At 30.8% G+C, this 17,412-nt stretch overlaps 2 protein-coding genes across 2 annotated transcripts; both read right to left on the bottom strand.

The window, feature by feature from the left end:
• Window positions 1–989: 989 nt before the first annotated feature.
• LOC122596050 (probable mannitol dehydrogenase) lies at window positions 990–4,176 on the bottom strand. Its single transcript, XM_043768554.1, has 5 exons — window positions 4,030–4,176; window positions 3,337–3,450; window positions 2,041–2,545; window positions 1,347–1,500; window positions 990–1,238 (listed from the first exon to the last, which is right to left on the bottom strand). Exons 1-5 carry the CDS (start codon window positions 4,125–4,127, stop codon window positions 1,036–1,038), a joined length of 1,074 nt encoding a protein of 357 aa, XP_043624489.1. The 5' UTR covers window positions 4,128–4,176; the 3' UTR covers window positions 990–1,035.
• A 948-nt stretch (window positions 4,177–5,124) lies between these two features.
• LOC122596049 (probable mannitol dehydrogenase) lies at window positions 5,125–16,991 on the bottom strand. Its single transcript, XM_043768553.1, has 5 exons — window positions 16,828–16,991; window positions 7,515–7,628; window positions 6,032–6,536; window positions 5,780–5,933; window positions 5,125–5,638 (listed from the first exon to the last, which is right to left on the bottom strand). The coding sequence occupies exons 1-5, from the start codon at window positions 16,923–16,925 to the stop codon at window positions 5,445–5,447; spliced, it is 1,065 nt and encodes a 354-aa protein (XP_043624488.1). The 5' UTR covers window positions 16,926–16,991; the 3' UTR covers window positions 5,125–5,444.
• Window positions 16,992–17,412: the final 421 nt, after the last annotated feature.

Raw genomic sequence — 17,412 nt, 5'->3', positions numbered from 1 at the left:
TGTAATAGCGTTTTAGAAGTTTTTAGTTTGGATTAAATTTTTATTTTTAAAATTACACCATAACAAACGCCTCTAAAAAATAAAAAAAACTAGTTTATAGTTTTTTAAAAGTTAGAGCTATTTTTGTCAAACATACTTTCAGTTATAAGATAGTTAAGAGATTGTTAAGCCATTTTAAATGGAGAGTGATATATTTACAATAATTATTAGCGATTTACAACAATATATGCTTTACAACAATTGTAGACTAAATGTCTTTGATCATTGGTTCATTAGTGACATACTAATCTAGTAATCTTAAAGCCAAGGCAAACACCATGATTTGCAGGGTATCAGATTATATACTTCATACTTGACATGTTTTCGGCCAAACAGTATTAAGGTGACCCGACGATCAAATGGTAGGTTTAAGATACAAAAATGCATAAGGCTTGTATATGTATATCAGTATATATATGTACTCCAAATTAACACAAGTAAATGATGAACTTGTGAAACGAAAAAAAAAAAAAGAGAAAAAACCAAATGATGAGTAAGAACAGTCAAGCTGCGGAAATAGCAAACCAAATGAATACCATGATTAGCTTAATTAGGTAAAGACATGATACGAGTAATATAGATGACAAAATCATGGTGATAAATTCTTTTTTAGTACTCTACTCTATCCGAGTATTACTTTGTTTTGGCATGCACTAGATTCCTTGTAATCGTAGACACTTGTAAGGGTCGAAATACTACTCAAAGACACAGTTAACCCAACACGATTAAAGAATTATTCGAGTCAATCGAATAAGTGATAATCAGCAAACCCATGTATACAATATAGGCTAAAAACACTGCATATCAAATTTAACCACCTCTGATCATAATAAATTGATAATGTTGTAGTAGCAAATTATTATTTAATAAAACTGTATGAAAAATACACTTGCATATCATGTGTATTTCTCATAAACTTATGGCAAATTATTTTAACAAGTCTCGTGACAAAATTTGCATATGAAATGCAACTGTAGGGAGTTGAAGTATATGAAACTAGGTGGCTTTTAATGTGTTGGCCACATCAATAACAAAGCGATAACGAATATCAGATTTCTGAAGCCGCTCCATGGCAGTATTGATATAGTCTATAGGGATGAGCTCAATGTCGGCTGTTATCTTGTGGCTTGCTGCAAAATCAATCATCTCTTGTGTCTCTTTAATTCCTCCAATCAAACTTCCTCCCACCAGTTTCCTCCCTGCATCACAAAACCTTGTTAGTACATATTGCAAGTTAGAGCTTGACATGAAGTCAAACTTTATATATCTATTCTACAAAAATGGGAAACCGAAAAGTGGAGTCATACCGACAAGCAATGGGAAAGCTGGTACTTCATGTGGCTCGGTGGGAGCACCAACCAAGACCAACTTCCCATTGGGCTTTAGAATACTAATCAAAGGCACGAGAGGATGTTCAGCAGATACGGTGTCAATAATACCATCCATAGTACCCACAGCACCCTGTACAAACAGCCAAAAAGACAAGACTTAAATCATTTTGGAAGTCGAATTTAACCATCTAGATTTTCTCTAAATGTGATCACACATAGATATAATCAGGATATGCAAGGTTGGACTAAATAGAAATTTCTTGGTCCAAATGGCCAAACACTAGGTCATGTGGTTCCTTGCTGGTCATTATTTTGGGTTTTATTAACAACATATCCAAATGACTACAAATGTGCTAAAGCTTGAACAGTTGTTAGGAACTTTTGGGTCAGACAGACCGGGTTGTGTTAACACTCTAATGCCGATTCATCATTATTCTTTGAGCTTTATAAACTAAAGTATTACTGTATCAATGTAAACAATCTATAATAAAATGATTGAAGAAGGTTGTGTGTATTTAGTTCGGACCAATTACATTGCATAACAGGCCAATTGTTAAGTTGGCCCATTTTGATCTGTAAGCCAACCCAACTCTTCCAATTCGACATGTCTAGGTTTGATCTTTTAAAGAAGCGAGTAAATGCAAATTTAATAACTATATATAGGTGTTACCTGCATCTGGTCTTGATCACGGCTGACCAGAAACGAATCAGCTCCAAGTTTACTTGTAGCTTCATCTTTTTTGTTGGGGTTAGTGCTGATCACAGTAACCTTAACACCAAGAGCTTTAAGAAACTTTATAGCTACATGGCCTAAACCACCAAGACCGACTACACCAACGTGCATCCCAGGCTTATCGAGCCCATAGTATCGCATTGGGCTGTAAACAGTAACTCCGGCACATAGGAGAGGTGCACCACTTGATAGTGGAAGGTCTGCGGGCCAGGATATAATGAAGTGTTCATTGACAACCATGTGGTCAGAGTAGCCACCATAAGTTACCTCAAAGGTGGCATTGTATGTCGCTACCTGTTTTGGGCAGTATTGCTCTTGATCAACACCACATTGATCGCATGAACGACAAGATCCAACCAAACAACCCACCCCAACTCTGTCTCCAACTTTGACTTTTTTGACCTTGCTGCCCACCGCAGTCACCTCACCCACAATTTCATGGCTGCAATATAGCAATGAGTTATTAATGTGCATGTAGTCATGTACTATTAGTGTGTGCAACCATCTTAGTCTTTAGAACCAAAAATAAACAATTGACTAAAGTAAGAATGCTCTGAATATAGTTCTAAAAGCTTATATTTATGTTTGCAGATTCTTAATGCTTATGTAAACCACAAACTCAAGGTGCATTTAAGGTACATTTTCATCAACAAGTGAGGTTAATTTTTCGAACCTCATCTCGATCAAAGGTTCAGAGTAGAGTGGATGTGAATATGCCATTCAAGAAGCAACAATGCAAAAAGAAACAAAAAAACAAAAGTATCAGTGTATCACCTGTATATTGCGAGTCAAATGGGCGAATTGCTAACATCAAAATACAACACTTTTTTTTCTTTCGAAATGACCAAAATGACTATTATCATTCATACCTTCGTCCCATTCTAAATGTCCTAGTTTGACTTGTTAAGTCATTTTCTTCTACCGCAAATCTTTTTATTTGTATTATACAATGCTTAAAAAAGGTTATATCAATGAATAATATGTTTAAAAGTCATGTCATTCATGTATTTTATATTAAATATTATATGACACAAACAAAAATATCTACGATTAACGGTCAAAGTTGGAAAACAAAGACTCAAAAAGTAAAATTTGGGCATTTAAAATGGGATGGACTAAACATAACCTGGGTATATATAAAACTGGTTAATCACTAGTCGCAAGATAGCATAATACTTATTAAGGCATTTAAAGTAACAAAGAACATATTAACATACTGAATGGAGGGATTACCCAGGGACCAAAGGGTACTTAGCATTGAACCAGTCATTCTTGATAGAGTGAAGATCCGAGTGACAAACACCGCAATACAAAACTTTGAACCTCACGTCTTCATCTCCTGTTTCCCTACAGTTACAGAATTAACCATGAACATATACAAATAACTGTATACATATTGATCAACAAAATAGTTTCTCATATATAAACAAATTAAAATGTATAATATATCATTCGTTCATATATTTATGGCTGGTGATCCATCATTTTTTTGACCGTACACCACCTTCACATTATTGTACTGTACAATACCTTAATGCATATTTAGTGGTGTGCAGATCACTCCCTTATATATATTTGTGTACAAGTGGTGAAAAATCAATTTTTAAGCTAAATTTTCCAACCTAATGAGAGTGATATACGATTATACGAACTCCATTATAATCATAAATGAGACACAAAAGTATCAACAAAATATACTTTTGCTATATAATTTTCACGCAAATACGTAACATTTATGTCGATGATCAAGTTTCAAACATACCAAATTAACAATATATATAAAGGATCGATTTTCGAAGCAAATCAATAGGTGTCGCGATGATTTATCTATTAAATCAAGCCAAAAAACAAATACAAAGCCATAACATTCTACGTAACAAATTATATTAACAAATTAATTAACAAATCAAATGTAATAAATAATACCTCCGGGAGAAGTTGAAGGGTGAGAGTACGCCGGATGAGTCTCTAGCGGCATATCCCAACGCCTTCACAGGATGCTCCGTTTCCGGTGAACTCCCCATCACGATTACTTTGTATGCGTGTGTGTGTTTTCGTTTGACAGAAAATACAAATGTGATCGCGCGTTTAATAGAGAAATGGTGTTGTATACATATATAGAAAAAGGATATACGTACTTTACTTAATTTCAGTTTGTATTTCATAACGTAAGTTAATTATCACATATGATATTGCAACCTTTGACGTGCTAGCTAATTAATTAAACATGCTTCCGTCGATGCATGTTATTTTTCTAATAATAAAACTTAGGCTATTTTGAGATTTACTATACAAAGAAACATAATATTACTTTAGAAAAACTTACTCTTAATGTTTACTGAAAATTAAATAATGACATTAAAGTTTTGATAAGGTTTTTATAAAGTAATATATGATTTTGAGTATTTTTATATATTTTTAGAGAATTCTATTCATCAGTAGTATATCTCTTATTATTTAGACAATTCTATTTATAATTAGTGTATCTTTTATTTTATGCACTAGAGATAAGGTACGATTAGAAGCTTATTACGGAATTTAACCAAAGGCTTTTTTGTTGATATTAAACGCTTAATATGTTAAGAAAAAAAAATGTTTCGATATCTAGGTAATTACCATATCCCAGGATTTCATGCAAGTATTCATAAATCATATGAATTTCTGTATATATTTTAATGCAGATTATAATGTTTCTTTTGGTTTATAGTTTTGTACTCCGTATTATTTTGAGCTATGACAACTTTTATTATTGTAGATTTTTATATATTAAGTTGGCATTTCAAAGATGACCTGTTCAAAAGTTTAAGCAAAGAAAGTATGTTTTAGGTGTATCAAAGTTAGCATGTACATTAAAATCATTACAAATAAACAATTTTTTTTTTTTTCTTTTTGTGAATTACCAGAATACATCAATACTGGTATATCAAGTTGAAGTATATAACACATATAGTTTGATTTTATTTTATTTATAATTTTTATTTCTAATAATGTCTTATTTTAAAAATTGAATAGCCATACGAATAGAATATAACAGAATACTCATAAACATGAATCACTCTTGAGTCTTGACAAAAGTGTAACGAAAATGAAAATAAGAAGCTATCCAAATTACACGCCTAAGAAGGCAGCCCACTAGGCCAGAGCAATTGGGAGAGGCCCAGTGATAAAAGTTATAGATAAATGGGCCATGGACATCAACTGATATATTAATACACACCATATAGTCATATACTATGGTTGACAACTTACAAAGCCGAAAACATACAATGGTATGACTAATCCAACTTGTAGACGCTTGGGTCCCGAGTTTTGGATTATATTTGAACACGAAATTACACAGCTTATAATGTGTTAGCAATGTCTATGACGAAGCGATAACGAACATCAGCTTTCTCAAGACGTTGCATCGCAGTGTTAACATAGTTGATCGGAATGACCTCAACTTCTGCTGTTATATTGTGTTTTGCTGCAAAATCTATCATCTCTTGCGTCTCCTTTATCCCTCCTGCTAAACTTGCTCCCACCATTTTCCTCCCTAAAATATACACAATTATTGTCAAAGTTTTGGATATTTAACGTACTATTTCAAATCTCAAGTTTGGCCCTGAAGGCCCAAATGGTTAATGTATGTGTAGTTAAGAGAAGGAACAATGTAGTTGGGTAAAGTAAATTGTACCCATGACCATTGGAATAACAGGTAACTCGAGCGGCTTGATTGGGACTCCGACCACAACTAATTTACCATATGGCTTTAACAGGTTAATCAAAGGCCCAATAGAATGATCAGCCGCGACTGTATCAATAACACCATCCATTGTACCCACTGCAGCCTTAAGAAACATTCCAAAGGACCGCATTAAACACACAAAATATATATAAGCGTAATTTTACAAGAAAAATCATAGAACAGATTTGGATCAACGGGTACCTGCATTTGTGCTTGATCATGGCTAAGCAAGAATGAATCAGCACCAAGATTGTTAATAGCTTCTTCTTTTTTATTAGGCGAAGTACTAATGACAGTTACCTTAACTCCAAAAGCTTTTGCAAACTTAACACCTACATGACCCAGCCCACCAAGACCAACAATCCCTATATGCATTCCAGGTTTATCCAGCCCATAATATTTTAGTGGGCTGTAAAGAGTAATGCCAGCGCATAAAAGAGGTGCACCACGATCAAGGGGGAAGTTTTCGGGCCAAGATATGATGTAGTCTTGATTGACAACCATGTGGTCAGAGTACCCTCCATAAGTGCCCATAACAGGATCATTGTAGGTTAGTACTAGTTTAGGACAATATTGGTTTAGATCAGCCACACAGTGTTCACAAGAACGACATGATCCAATCATAAAACCGACCCCAACTCTTTCTCCAACCTTAAATGTTTTGACTTTAGTTCCGATTTCAGTCACAACACCCACAATTTCATGCCTGTAATGAACCAATGTAGTTACCAATTTATGCATATACGCTACAATGGTTCAATTTGTCAAGATTAGAAAAGCGTGAAAATATATCTCGCGCTATGTGTGGCACAAAACTTATAATAACTTATGAACTAGTTTATGGTTTTTTTTTCTTAACCTAACTTTTTGACTGTTTGAGTCTTTTTCTTTTAACTTTAACCGTAAATAGTTTTGTTTGTGTTATATAATACTTGTTGAAAGTTCGGTCAATGAAAAATACATTTAAAACTTAATATATTCTTATATATTTTATATAAAATGTTACGTAATACAAACAAAAATATTTATGGTCAAAGTTTAAATAAAAAGACTCAAAATGTCAAAATAGAATATCTTAAATGGGACGGAGAAATTATTATAAAATTATTAAGTTCATAAACCATAATTCTTATATTAGTAAAAATTAGCATTTTAGATGGAAATAATCTTTCTTTTATACTGTACTAGCTAATTAGCCCGGGTTCAACCGGCATATTAATGAAAGTTTTTTAAAAACGTAAGATCATCAGTGAGTTGCGACGAAATGGATTGATTCTATTCTTAAATATCTATGTGATTATTTACTACAACATTTTTTTTTATAGTTTTGATAAACAAAATGCATATATATATATATATATTACTTCAAAATATTCTTTTTATTCGGAAATATATATATAAAAAATGTCTATATTTTTTAAAGTTTCATCAAGACTTAAATGTAAATTATAAAATTATATGAAAAATTAATAAAGTAATTAAGATAGTGTTAAGATGGATTAATTTTAAAAAAAACGAAAATGTTGTTAAAATTATAATTTTAAATATGATGTCATAATTTCTAAAATCATTTGTAAGAAAGATTGTGAGTTTGCCACATAGGAAATATTTTACAAAAATCTTTTAGAAATAATTCGTTTTTATTTATATAAGAGAATGAGATGTGTTTGCATATTGAACTTACCCAGGGACCACGGGGTAGTTGGCATTATGAAAATCGTTTCTGGCAATATGAAGATCAGAGTGACAGATCCCACAATATAAAACTTTCAATCTCACATCTTCATCTCCTGTTTCCCTATCACAAAAATAAGTTAACATGCTTAATTAATTTAATCATCAATAACAACATTTAATCTACACTATTTATTGAGCTTTGCAATAATCTATATAACTCTATAATATCCTCTATTTTTAGAAAGTGTTGGAAAATAATTAGATATAAGAGTACTAAATTACTCTTAATAAATATCCACTATGAAAAAAACTAATTTTTATAAATTACCAAATGTGCTCTTAATAAATTAATTTACACTCTAAACCTTTATTTTAATAATTAATACTTTAAACTCTTATCTTCTAAAATATTTCACTGTCACTTTTACATCAACCTACACAACTTGACACTGACACTGCTACCACCAATAATACCGTCAATGACACCACTAGATCGTCGTCCCCACCACCGCCATCGCATTGCGCGGGTATCATGCTATTTTATTACAATATGCCCATTGCGTGGGTAGTCCCGTCAGAATAGATAATATTATATGTATTTTATATAAATTTATATGTGGCCTTTTAATTGTTTATTTAACTAATAATGATTTTATTACCCCTAAGTAATTAATAGGTAATTATTTGATGTACGTAATTTTTACTTTTATCTATTAATTAGGGTTTCCCCGTGGGTGTGCTACATAGAAATCATTAGGGGACTAACACCATTACAAAGATCACCCCCTTAAAATTCTCTCTAAACTCTTGTGTCTAGGTTATAACCCCACGATTTTTATTTTCTTAATAAACTAGTTAATTAACCCGGGTTCAACCCGGACATATCAATAAAAGTTTTGTTAAAACGTATATTCGTCACTGAAGTTGCGATAGTCCACCGATACTCATTACCTCATGATAGTATACCTTATAATTAGCTTATTAACCCGCATAATATGTAAATAATTAAAAAATCTATTATGACAAAGTTATTTAGATGATGAAACTTAAAGAACTATGTATAAATTATTAGAGTTTTTTAAAGAAAGAAAAACATTTTGTTTAAGAAAATAACAAAAAAAAATGCAATAAATTTTAATAAGGAAAGTGTTTATTACATTATAAGTAAATTAAATAAAAAAATGTATTAAACTTTAAGAAAGAATTTGGTGATGACAAATAAGCTAACTTTATAAAATTATGATCTCATGACAACTCTCTTTTATTTAATATAGAGATAGAGATAGAGATATTGAGATAATTTTCAAAAATAAATTAAAAGGGGTATAGTTGTTGTCTTGCACGAATTTAATTTTCTTATCTATCAATCATTTTCACTTACCCACACTAATATTCACAACGTGGTATTCTACACGCCAAGAACCATCTGCTCCCACGACAAGAAGAACACAATGCCGGAGACCAACATGGTTTTGCTACATAACGCCGAGAATTTCATGCCGTACGTTAAGGATAGCACGTACTCTTATATATGATATAGATATATACCATACTAGTCCTAATATCCGTGAGTGATGCACGGATTGACATAGTTAGATTTATTTACTACATTGCTAATTATTATATGAAACATGAGATTTAAAAAACTTTAATAATAAATACTTCATAAATGATATAATATTACAATTTTTTTTCTTTTTTGAACGACAGCTAGCCGTTACATCCAATTGGACAGACAATCATTAGCAACCGATCCACGAAGTCAAGGAACCACATGGGAGGAAAAACCACACCAATTTAGTCGCTACAGAAGGCACGACGCTAAATCGTGAGAAAACCTTACATTGATAAACTTTTATGTTCAACTATTTGATTATTGAAGATACAAAAACTCAAGGCTAGATAATCGGCATGAACACGGGAAGTTTACAACATTACAGATTACATTGATAAACTTGTTATTATTTCACTAATTAGTATCCAACATAATAATTTAATATCAATCATGGGGGTGTTTGGTATTACGATTATAAAACAAATCTGCGTTTTCAAAATAAATTATACGTTTTCGTACTTGCGTTTTGAAAAAAGCATGTAGGTGCTTTTCCAAAACTGCATTTTCAAAACATTTTTTTAGATTATGTGCGTTTTAGAAGCGTGATAATCAGACAATCACTTTATAATGCAATCCCAAACACCCTCATAATAACACATAAAAAATTTAAAAAATATATAAAAAGCAATGTTTGATAATAAACCTATACAATCGGTTAAATTATATAATATAAAACTCTAAGAAGGGAAAACTTTTCAATGCTATGGTTGCAAACGTAAAATGCAGCAGATGAAATTCTCTATTTCTTCAAGTTTGTTCTTTGAAAACTCGGAAGTAAAACCTAAATTAAAAGCAATTCGTGCAATGGTTTTTTACTAAAAAAAATTACATTGTGTAATAGATAAGTTTAATTAATGGATATACATGCACCATTTCGGTTAAAAATTGAATCTATATACTTTAAATAGATAAATAATAATATATTAATTATTAAGTATCCGTATTCGATAGTTATAAGGAAACTATAAATTAAGAAATTAAAAGGGACATTTGTCCTTCAATGAGTCAAGTGTCTATTAAAAAAATTTCAATATTGTTTTAGTTTATTGGTAGATAAGATTAAGTTAAATGATCATTAGAGATCAATAAACTTAACTAGTTTAGTTAGATCAATCAAATGGCTAAAACTGATACGATACGATTATATTAAACGCCTTTTATAATAATGTTTCTTCGTCTCATGATCGACAAATCTACCAATATATATATATATATATATACGAGACGGGGTGCCCGCACGATGCAGCGGTGATGGTGGTAACGACAAAGGTGTGGCTGCAGCAATTGTGGCGATAATGTGTGGCGGTAAGGGTTAATATAGTTATTTAAGGATTGGAGAATCTATGTTGTAGTTTATTTTATTAAGGGTATTATAGGTATATAGGTAAAGATGTTTAAATTAGTAAATAAATAAGAAGGGTAATATGGTTATTTCAGGTTCTTAATTTCTTAAAGGGGAAGGGCAGTTTGCTTTATATAGTAGTATAGATATATATATATATATATATATATAGGGTTAGGTATTGTAAAACAACTATTAAAGTAAAACAAATAAGATAAGATCTTGACCCTTAAATCATAGTTAAATTGATGCATGAAGATTCATGAAGCAATTGATGTACGATGATATTTATGATGCATAGTGATTTCTACTGATGTAAAGCCTATTGTTTTATTTGTTTTACTTTAATATTTGTTTTATTTTACATAAAACCTATATATATAACAAGGTGCTAAATTCATTCATAAACAAACAAGAACCTTTGGATAGATTCCATCTTTGATTTAGAACCGTTAGATCAAATTTAGTTATTTCATCTTTATTAAATGACAATATTAATACTTATACTTTTTATAACTATAAAAAAAAAATCCTTCTTTATATTTAATTTACACTTTTTGATTTTTCATCACAAATTTGTACTTTTTACCCAATAATTTTAATATAATATATTCAATAGATTAATAGCTAATATATGTCCTAATAATAGAATAATACTATCTATCTTAGATCTTATTCAATAGAATAAAAGTTAATATCATATGGAAAAAATAAAGCATATTTTAATTTGAAATATTTAATATATGTTTCATAGTAAGCTATATTTTAAACAAAATTAAAATAAAACTGAATATTAATAATGTCGTAACAATCTGTATCAACAATATATATTATATATATAATGTCGGGTTTAGAAATTATCAACGACAGTGTTGGGAAGACCGAGTTTAGCTAAGGTGAGTGACAACTTTGGGAACGTCAACCTTTAACATTGATCTGCAATTTTGGTGCATGTGGTGACGGAAAAGTTGCGCTCTATTAAACAACATAAAATTAATTATCGAAATTAATGATATATAATTTAGCTTCTAAATATGCATGAATATTGTGATTACCATTATAAAGCATATTTTAATATATGTTTCATATATATAATTTGAAATATTTAATATATGTTTCATAGTAAGCTATATTTTAAACAAAATTAAAATAAAACTGAATATTAATAATGTCGTAACAATCTGTATCAACAATATATATTATATATATAATGTCGGGTTTAGAAATTATCAACGACAGTGTTGGGAAGACCGAGTTTAGCTAAGGTGAGTGACAACTTTGGGAACGTCAACCTTTAACATTGATCTGCAATTTTGGTGCATGTGGTGACGGAAAAGTTGCGCTCTATTAAACAACATAAAATTAATTATCGAAATTAATGATATATAATTTAGCTTCTAAATATGCATGAATATTGTGATTACCATTATAAAGGAATTTGAAAAAAATATAACTTTTTTACATACAATTATATTATCAATGTACTGTACATTTACCCAAAAAAAAAAAAAAAAAAAAAACCCTTTTTCCAACCCTTTCTTTTTATTCTATTAAAAATAAAAACAACTTCAAATTTTTACTCTACCAATAGAGGAGTTTATCTCAAAAATAATGTTTCCAACCAAGTGATATACTTTCTAAGAAGGGGCCTATGACAATAAAGTCAATGTTTGTATATATTCTTTATTTATCAATATTTTGTAGGAACAAAATTACAAAAATAGCCTTAAAAAAATTAACATTGTACTAAAATTGGATTAGGGACTCCATCCATGGCTATATTTGTAACACCCCAAAGATTTTAAGGTAAAAGAAATTAACCATTTTCATAGTTTTGACATTAAATTAATTTCCTAGTATTTTATTTTTAGATATGGGGTTAATTTAGTTGGAACTTTGGCGGATAGTGGGTAAAATACCCATAAAATTCTGATGTGGGTCGTGGCATCTCCAAAGAGTGCCAGCCCTCCCTTTTCTTTTGAGTCATTTTTCCACTCACTCAAATTCTCTTATTCTCAAATCTTCCATTATCACTTTCAAAGATAATTTCCAACTCCTTCATGCAATCAAACATTTCCAAGTAATTCATCCAAGAACAATACCTTTAATCATCTCCAATCATATAAGAAATTGGAAAGTTAGGGTTTGTGGGTTGTGGTGTTGGAGGCAGAAAATTTAAGACAAAAAGAAGGAGAAATTGTAAATTGAAAACCCTAAGCTAATATCTTCCATTGTTTAGGTATTGATTTCTATTTCATTATTTTATTTATCATTGAGAAATTAGGGTTCATGGAGTGAACCAATTTGGAGGTTTTTGCTAGAAGTTGAATTATGGTTAATTTTCCCCAATTCCTTAATTAACCTAGTTATCATTGAGTTATATGTTGAGTTTGATTATGAAATGGATAAGTTCATGTGAAAATTTTAGTTAATGAGAAAAAATGAATATTTACTAGTTATTGGAAATGATGATGAAAATGGTAGAATGAGCTACCTAGTGTTGTTGTAAGAATGAAAGTAACTCAATGACAAATGAGTTGAGTTTTGGGTTTAGAAAGACTAGTGATTGAGTATGACTAAGTTGAGCTAGTCAGGTGTGAATGTAAGCTTATGCATTTTATGATATGATCATAGGTTGAAGCTTGTTGTGCATAATCGTTTAGCTTTAGTTTCCAAGTTGCGGAGGAGGTGAGTATATTTGCATACTTTTATGTATATGTTGGATCAATTGACCACATCATGTTGAAGCCTTTTGTCCATGTGTGGTGTTGACCACATCATGTTGAAGTTTATTTATCCATGTGTGGTAATTGATGTGGCATTAGCCCATGTGGGGCATAGTGTTTATGAGGCCTAAGAACCTCCGGGGCCTAAGAACCCCGATAGTTGATCTATTGAGGCCTAAGAACCTCCGGTGGCCTAAGAACCCCGATAGATGATCATGATTATGTTGTTTAGCTTATATTCGTAAATGTATGCAAGTATATTCACTAAGCCTTTGCTTATATTTTAGTTGTTTACCCTTTTATAGATAGTTCCGGAAGAAGGAACTAGTGTGTTGAATTGAAAGAGTTGAATAGAGCTTGAAGTTGACTTTTGCAAGACATTTGAAGGTATTAGGTCATTCTTAGATGAATGACACACTTTTGGTTCAGAGGCTTAGAAATCTATCTCCTCATGGCTCTTGGTACATTTTGAATTGTTGGTCATGCTTTTGTTAAAATTGTGTAAATGATCAAGTGTAAAGTTTTAGCAAATTGTGAAGTTGCATTCTGAACGAAAATAGCGTCAAAATGGGTAAATGACCCATTGATGGTGTTCATGGGTTTTGAAATTTGATGATGTTGTAAATCTGTTTAAAATGTGTCTATGTTGTTCTTGGTAACCTTTGAAATGTGTTTTATGAAGTTCATGTTGAAATGTAAAGGTTGCAAGTTTGTTCAAGTGTTGAAATGGTTTAGGGTTTCTGATCAGGTGGCTCACTGCGGCGCAGTGGGGGTGGTTTTGCCCACTGCGGTGCAGTGATTCCCACGTAAAGTTTTTGGTTTTCTCCCACTGCGCGTAGTGGGGCAGTTTCACATTTTGTTCCGAGCCTTTCCACTGCGGCGCAATGGGGAGTGCTCAACCCACTGCGGCGCAGTGGGGTATAAAAAAAATTGTATTTTCGGTTTATCGAGTCTAGTCTTTTCAATATTTCATAAATTTTGAAAAGTTATTACTGAATAAAATCAAAACTCAATACTAATGCGTTGTCTATGATAGATTCTAACTTGGTAATTCAAAATATATTTAGGATATATTATTTTTCCTCTATTTCGAATGATAAAGAACACAACTTCATTTTTTTTGGTGGAAGGGGTAAGGGAGGAGGAGGGGGGGTCGAACTCGGAAAATGAAATGTAATGAATCTACTTGAAGGCAATTGTTAAGTAAAAAAGTTGGTGGTTTAGGTTTTCGTGGTCTGGATATTCTTAATTTCTCATTGATATTGTACAAATGGATATGACATGTGGTTCAAAATCTGAATTATGTTAGGTTTAAAATCATCGATGTGATACATAAATCTGAGTCTGTGTTCCTGTGTAAACAAATGGTAATAATATATGGAACCTCATTCTTTGAGGCACACTCGATTGCTAGCCCCCTTAATATGTTATTAAAGAGCAGTTGGCAATGAAAATAAGACAAGATTCACCAAATTGGAGTGGGGACTCCATCCATGGATATATTTCATAAATTTTGTAAAGTTATTATAGAATAAAATCTAATCTCAATACTAATGCGTTGTCTATGATGGATTCTACTCGGCAATTCAAAGTATTTAGGATATATTATTTTTCTTTATTTCGATTGATAAAGATCACAACTTCATTTTTTTGGTGGAAGGGATTAGGGAGGAGAGGGGGGGGGGTCGAACTCGGAAAATGAAATGTAATGGATTTACTAGAAGACAATTGTCAGGTAAAAAAGTGGGTGGTTTAGGTTTTGGTGATCTGGATACTTTTAATTTAGCATTGATATATACAAATGAATATGACATGTGGTTCAAAATCTAAATTACATTAGGTTTAAAATCATCAATGTGATTCATGATTCTGAGTTTGTGTTCCTGTGTAAAACAAATGGTAATAATATATAGGCAAATATATGTTCCTCATTTTTTGAGACACACTCGATTGCTAGTCTCCTTAAGATGTTATTAAAGAACAATTGGGAGTGAAAATAAGACAAGATTTTGGAATGATCATTGGCTTGATGGTGGCAATCTCGCAACTCGGTTTAGAAGGTTGTTTGCCTTGGCACTATCTAAAGAATGTGTCATGATTGATATTTTTTATGATATGACATAAAAATCCGAATGACATCGAGATATTTGTGATGACATGTATTTGTGATGACATGGATAAGCAATAACTTTTGGTATTGAATAATTTATTTAATTAATAAGACTTACGATAAGTGTTGTGAAATTATCAAGGTCAAAAATCAAATGTTAATAAAGTGAAATTGAATATTTTAATTTGTTAACTATTAGTTAAGAAAATAGTATTTTAGATATATATAAGTATAAAAATATATTTACCCGCGTATTACGCGGGACAATAATCTACTATAATAGTATTCAACTTAGGAATTCGAACCAAAGACTACATATATACAAAGTGTCACAAACACCTGCCCTACCAAATCCATGTATATATGTTTAATAGTATTTGCTACTTATTATATTGGGGGGAAAAGTTAGGTAAAACATGCAATAATTATCTTAGGTAAAACAAGGGAATTATGTAAAATTCAGGGGGGGGGGGTTATGTAAAATTCAGGGGGGTTATGTTTGTTTATCAAATTCAAATGTTTAATCTGTAATTTTTTTTAATGTGGCAATACCCAAACTTAGATAAAGTCTGCAGTACGGATCATTTTCCCATTATATTATATATACTATACTATTTGAATGGAATGTGAATAGTAACTCACCCGCATGACGAGTTACTATTCGTCCATGTTATAACCCGCGTCATTATTTGGATTTTGTCAAATCCCATCCCGTTTGGGTTTTTTAATATGATTTACTTTTTGGTTTTTTCCATATGTTTTTCCTTTCGGGTTTTCAAACAATTATATTGAAAACGTTTAATTTTTTTAATAATATTCAGATTTTACCACATTAAATCTCATTCAGGTTTAACTTTATAGGTTACTTAATAATTTCTTACAAATTTTTTTTTGTTTTGGGTTTTCAAATAGTATATCAAAACTTCTTTTTTTTTTTTGTGGTATTGCCTTTAAATAAATATTCATTTCATATGTCAAAGATTTTAACAAACATATATATACCGACACATCATCAATAACAAAACATAATCCTTTTCAGTAACAAAAATAATCGTTTTCAGATTTCCAAACAATATATTAAAAATTGTATTTATTTTTTTGTGGTATTGTCTTTCAATAAGTATATATTTTATATGTCAAAGTTTTTAACAAACATAAATCATCAATAAGTAATTGAAATAATTGAAACCGTGCACCACGTAGATGGTAACTATTGTGGTTTTTTTAAACAAATATATATTTGATATGATAATCTTTAAACAAACCTATCCATGAGAGAATGTTTGTTAATTCAACGTAAGTATATTAAGTAACACAATCGTTCAACACAACAATTGATGTCCCGTAACGCGGTGCCGGAATTTACTAGTTGTACATAAACTGTTCATTTCATATTGTGTTAATAAAGAAGACACGCACACATATATGCATATGTATACTTCTTGATGGCGATCAAATCAGATAATACAATTAATTAATTAGAAAAAAAATAAATCAATTAGATAAACAATATAATTATAATCGAACCTTCGTGAGAAGTTAAAGGGGGAGAGTACTCCAGATGTATCTCTAGCTGCGTAGCCAAAGGACTTCACTCTGTGTTCCATTTTTGTTAAACTGCCCATGATATCTATATATGTGTGTTCTTGATGAATTAATACTCTGATATTGTATGGATATATATATATATATATATATGTGAAAGAAGTTTATATATTAATGTACGTGTACTACACGCCGATTGCCAATTCATATATAATGGCCATACATATTTATAGATCGAAGCATGTGTGTGGTCACTTGTATATGGTAGGTCAATGATGCATTGAACGACATAATCTCTATCTAAAAAGATTGTTATGAGATTACTAATTTATATAAATAGCTTATTTGTCATTTTCAAATTTATTCTTAAAGTTTTATTCTTTTTAACTTTATTTATTTATGATGTCATAAAAACTTTCTTTTTAAAATTTATTGCATTTTTATTTTTGTTATTTAAGAATGTTTTTTTTTTAAAAAATATTTTTATTTTCTTTTAAAAACTCTAATAATATATACATGGTAATCATTTAAATAGTTTTGCCATAATAGAATTTTAAATTATTCGCA

The sequence above is a fragment of the Erigeron canadensis genome, chromosome 4 (assembly GCF_010389155.1).
Source record: "Erigeron canadensis isolate Cc75 chromosome 4, C_canadensis_v1, whole genome shotgun sequence".
Lineage (NCBI taxonomy): Eukaryota > Viridiplantae > Streptophyta > Magnoliopsida > Asterales > Asteraceae > Erigeron > Erigeron canadensis.
This window is presented reverse-complemented; position numbering and strand designations above follow the sequence as displayed.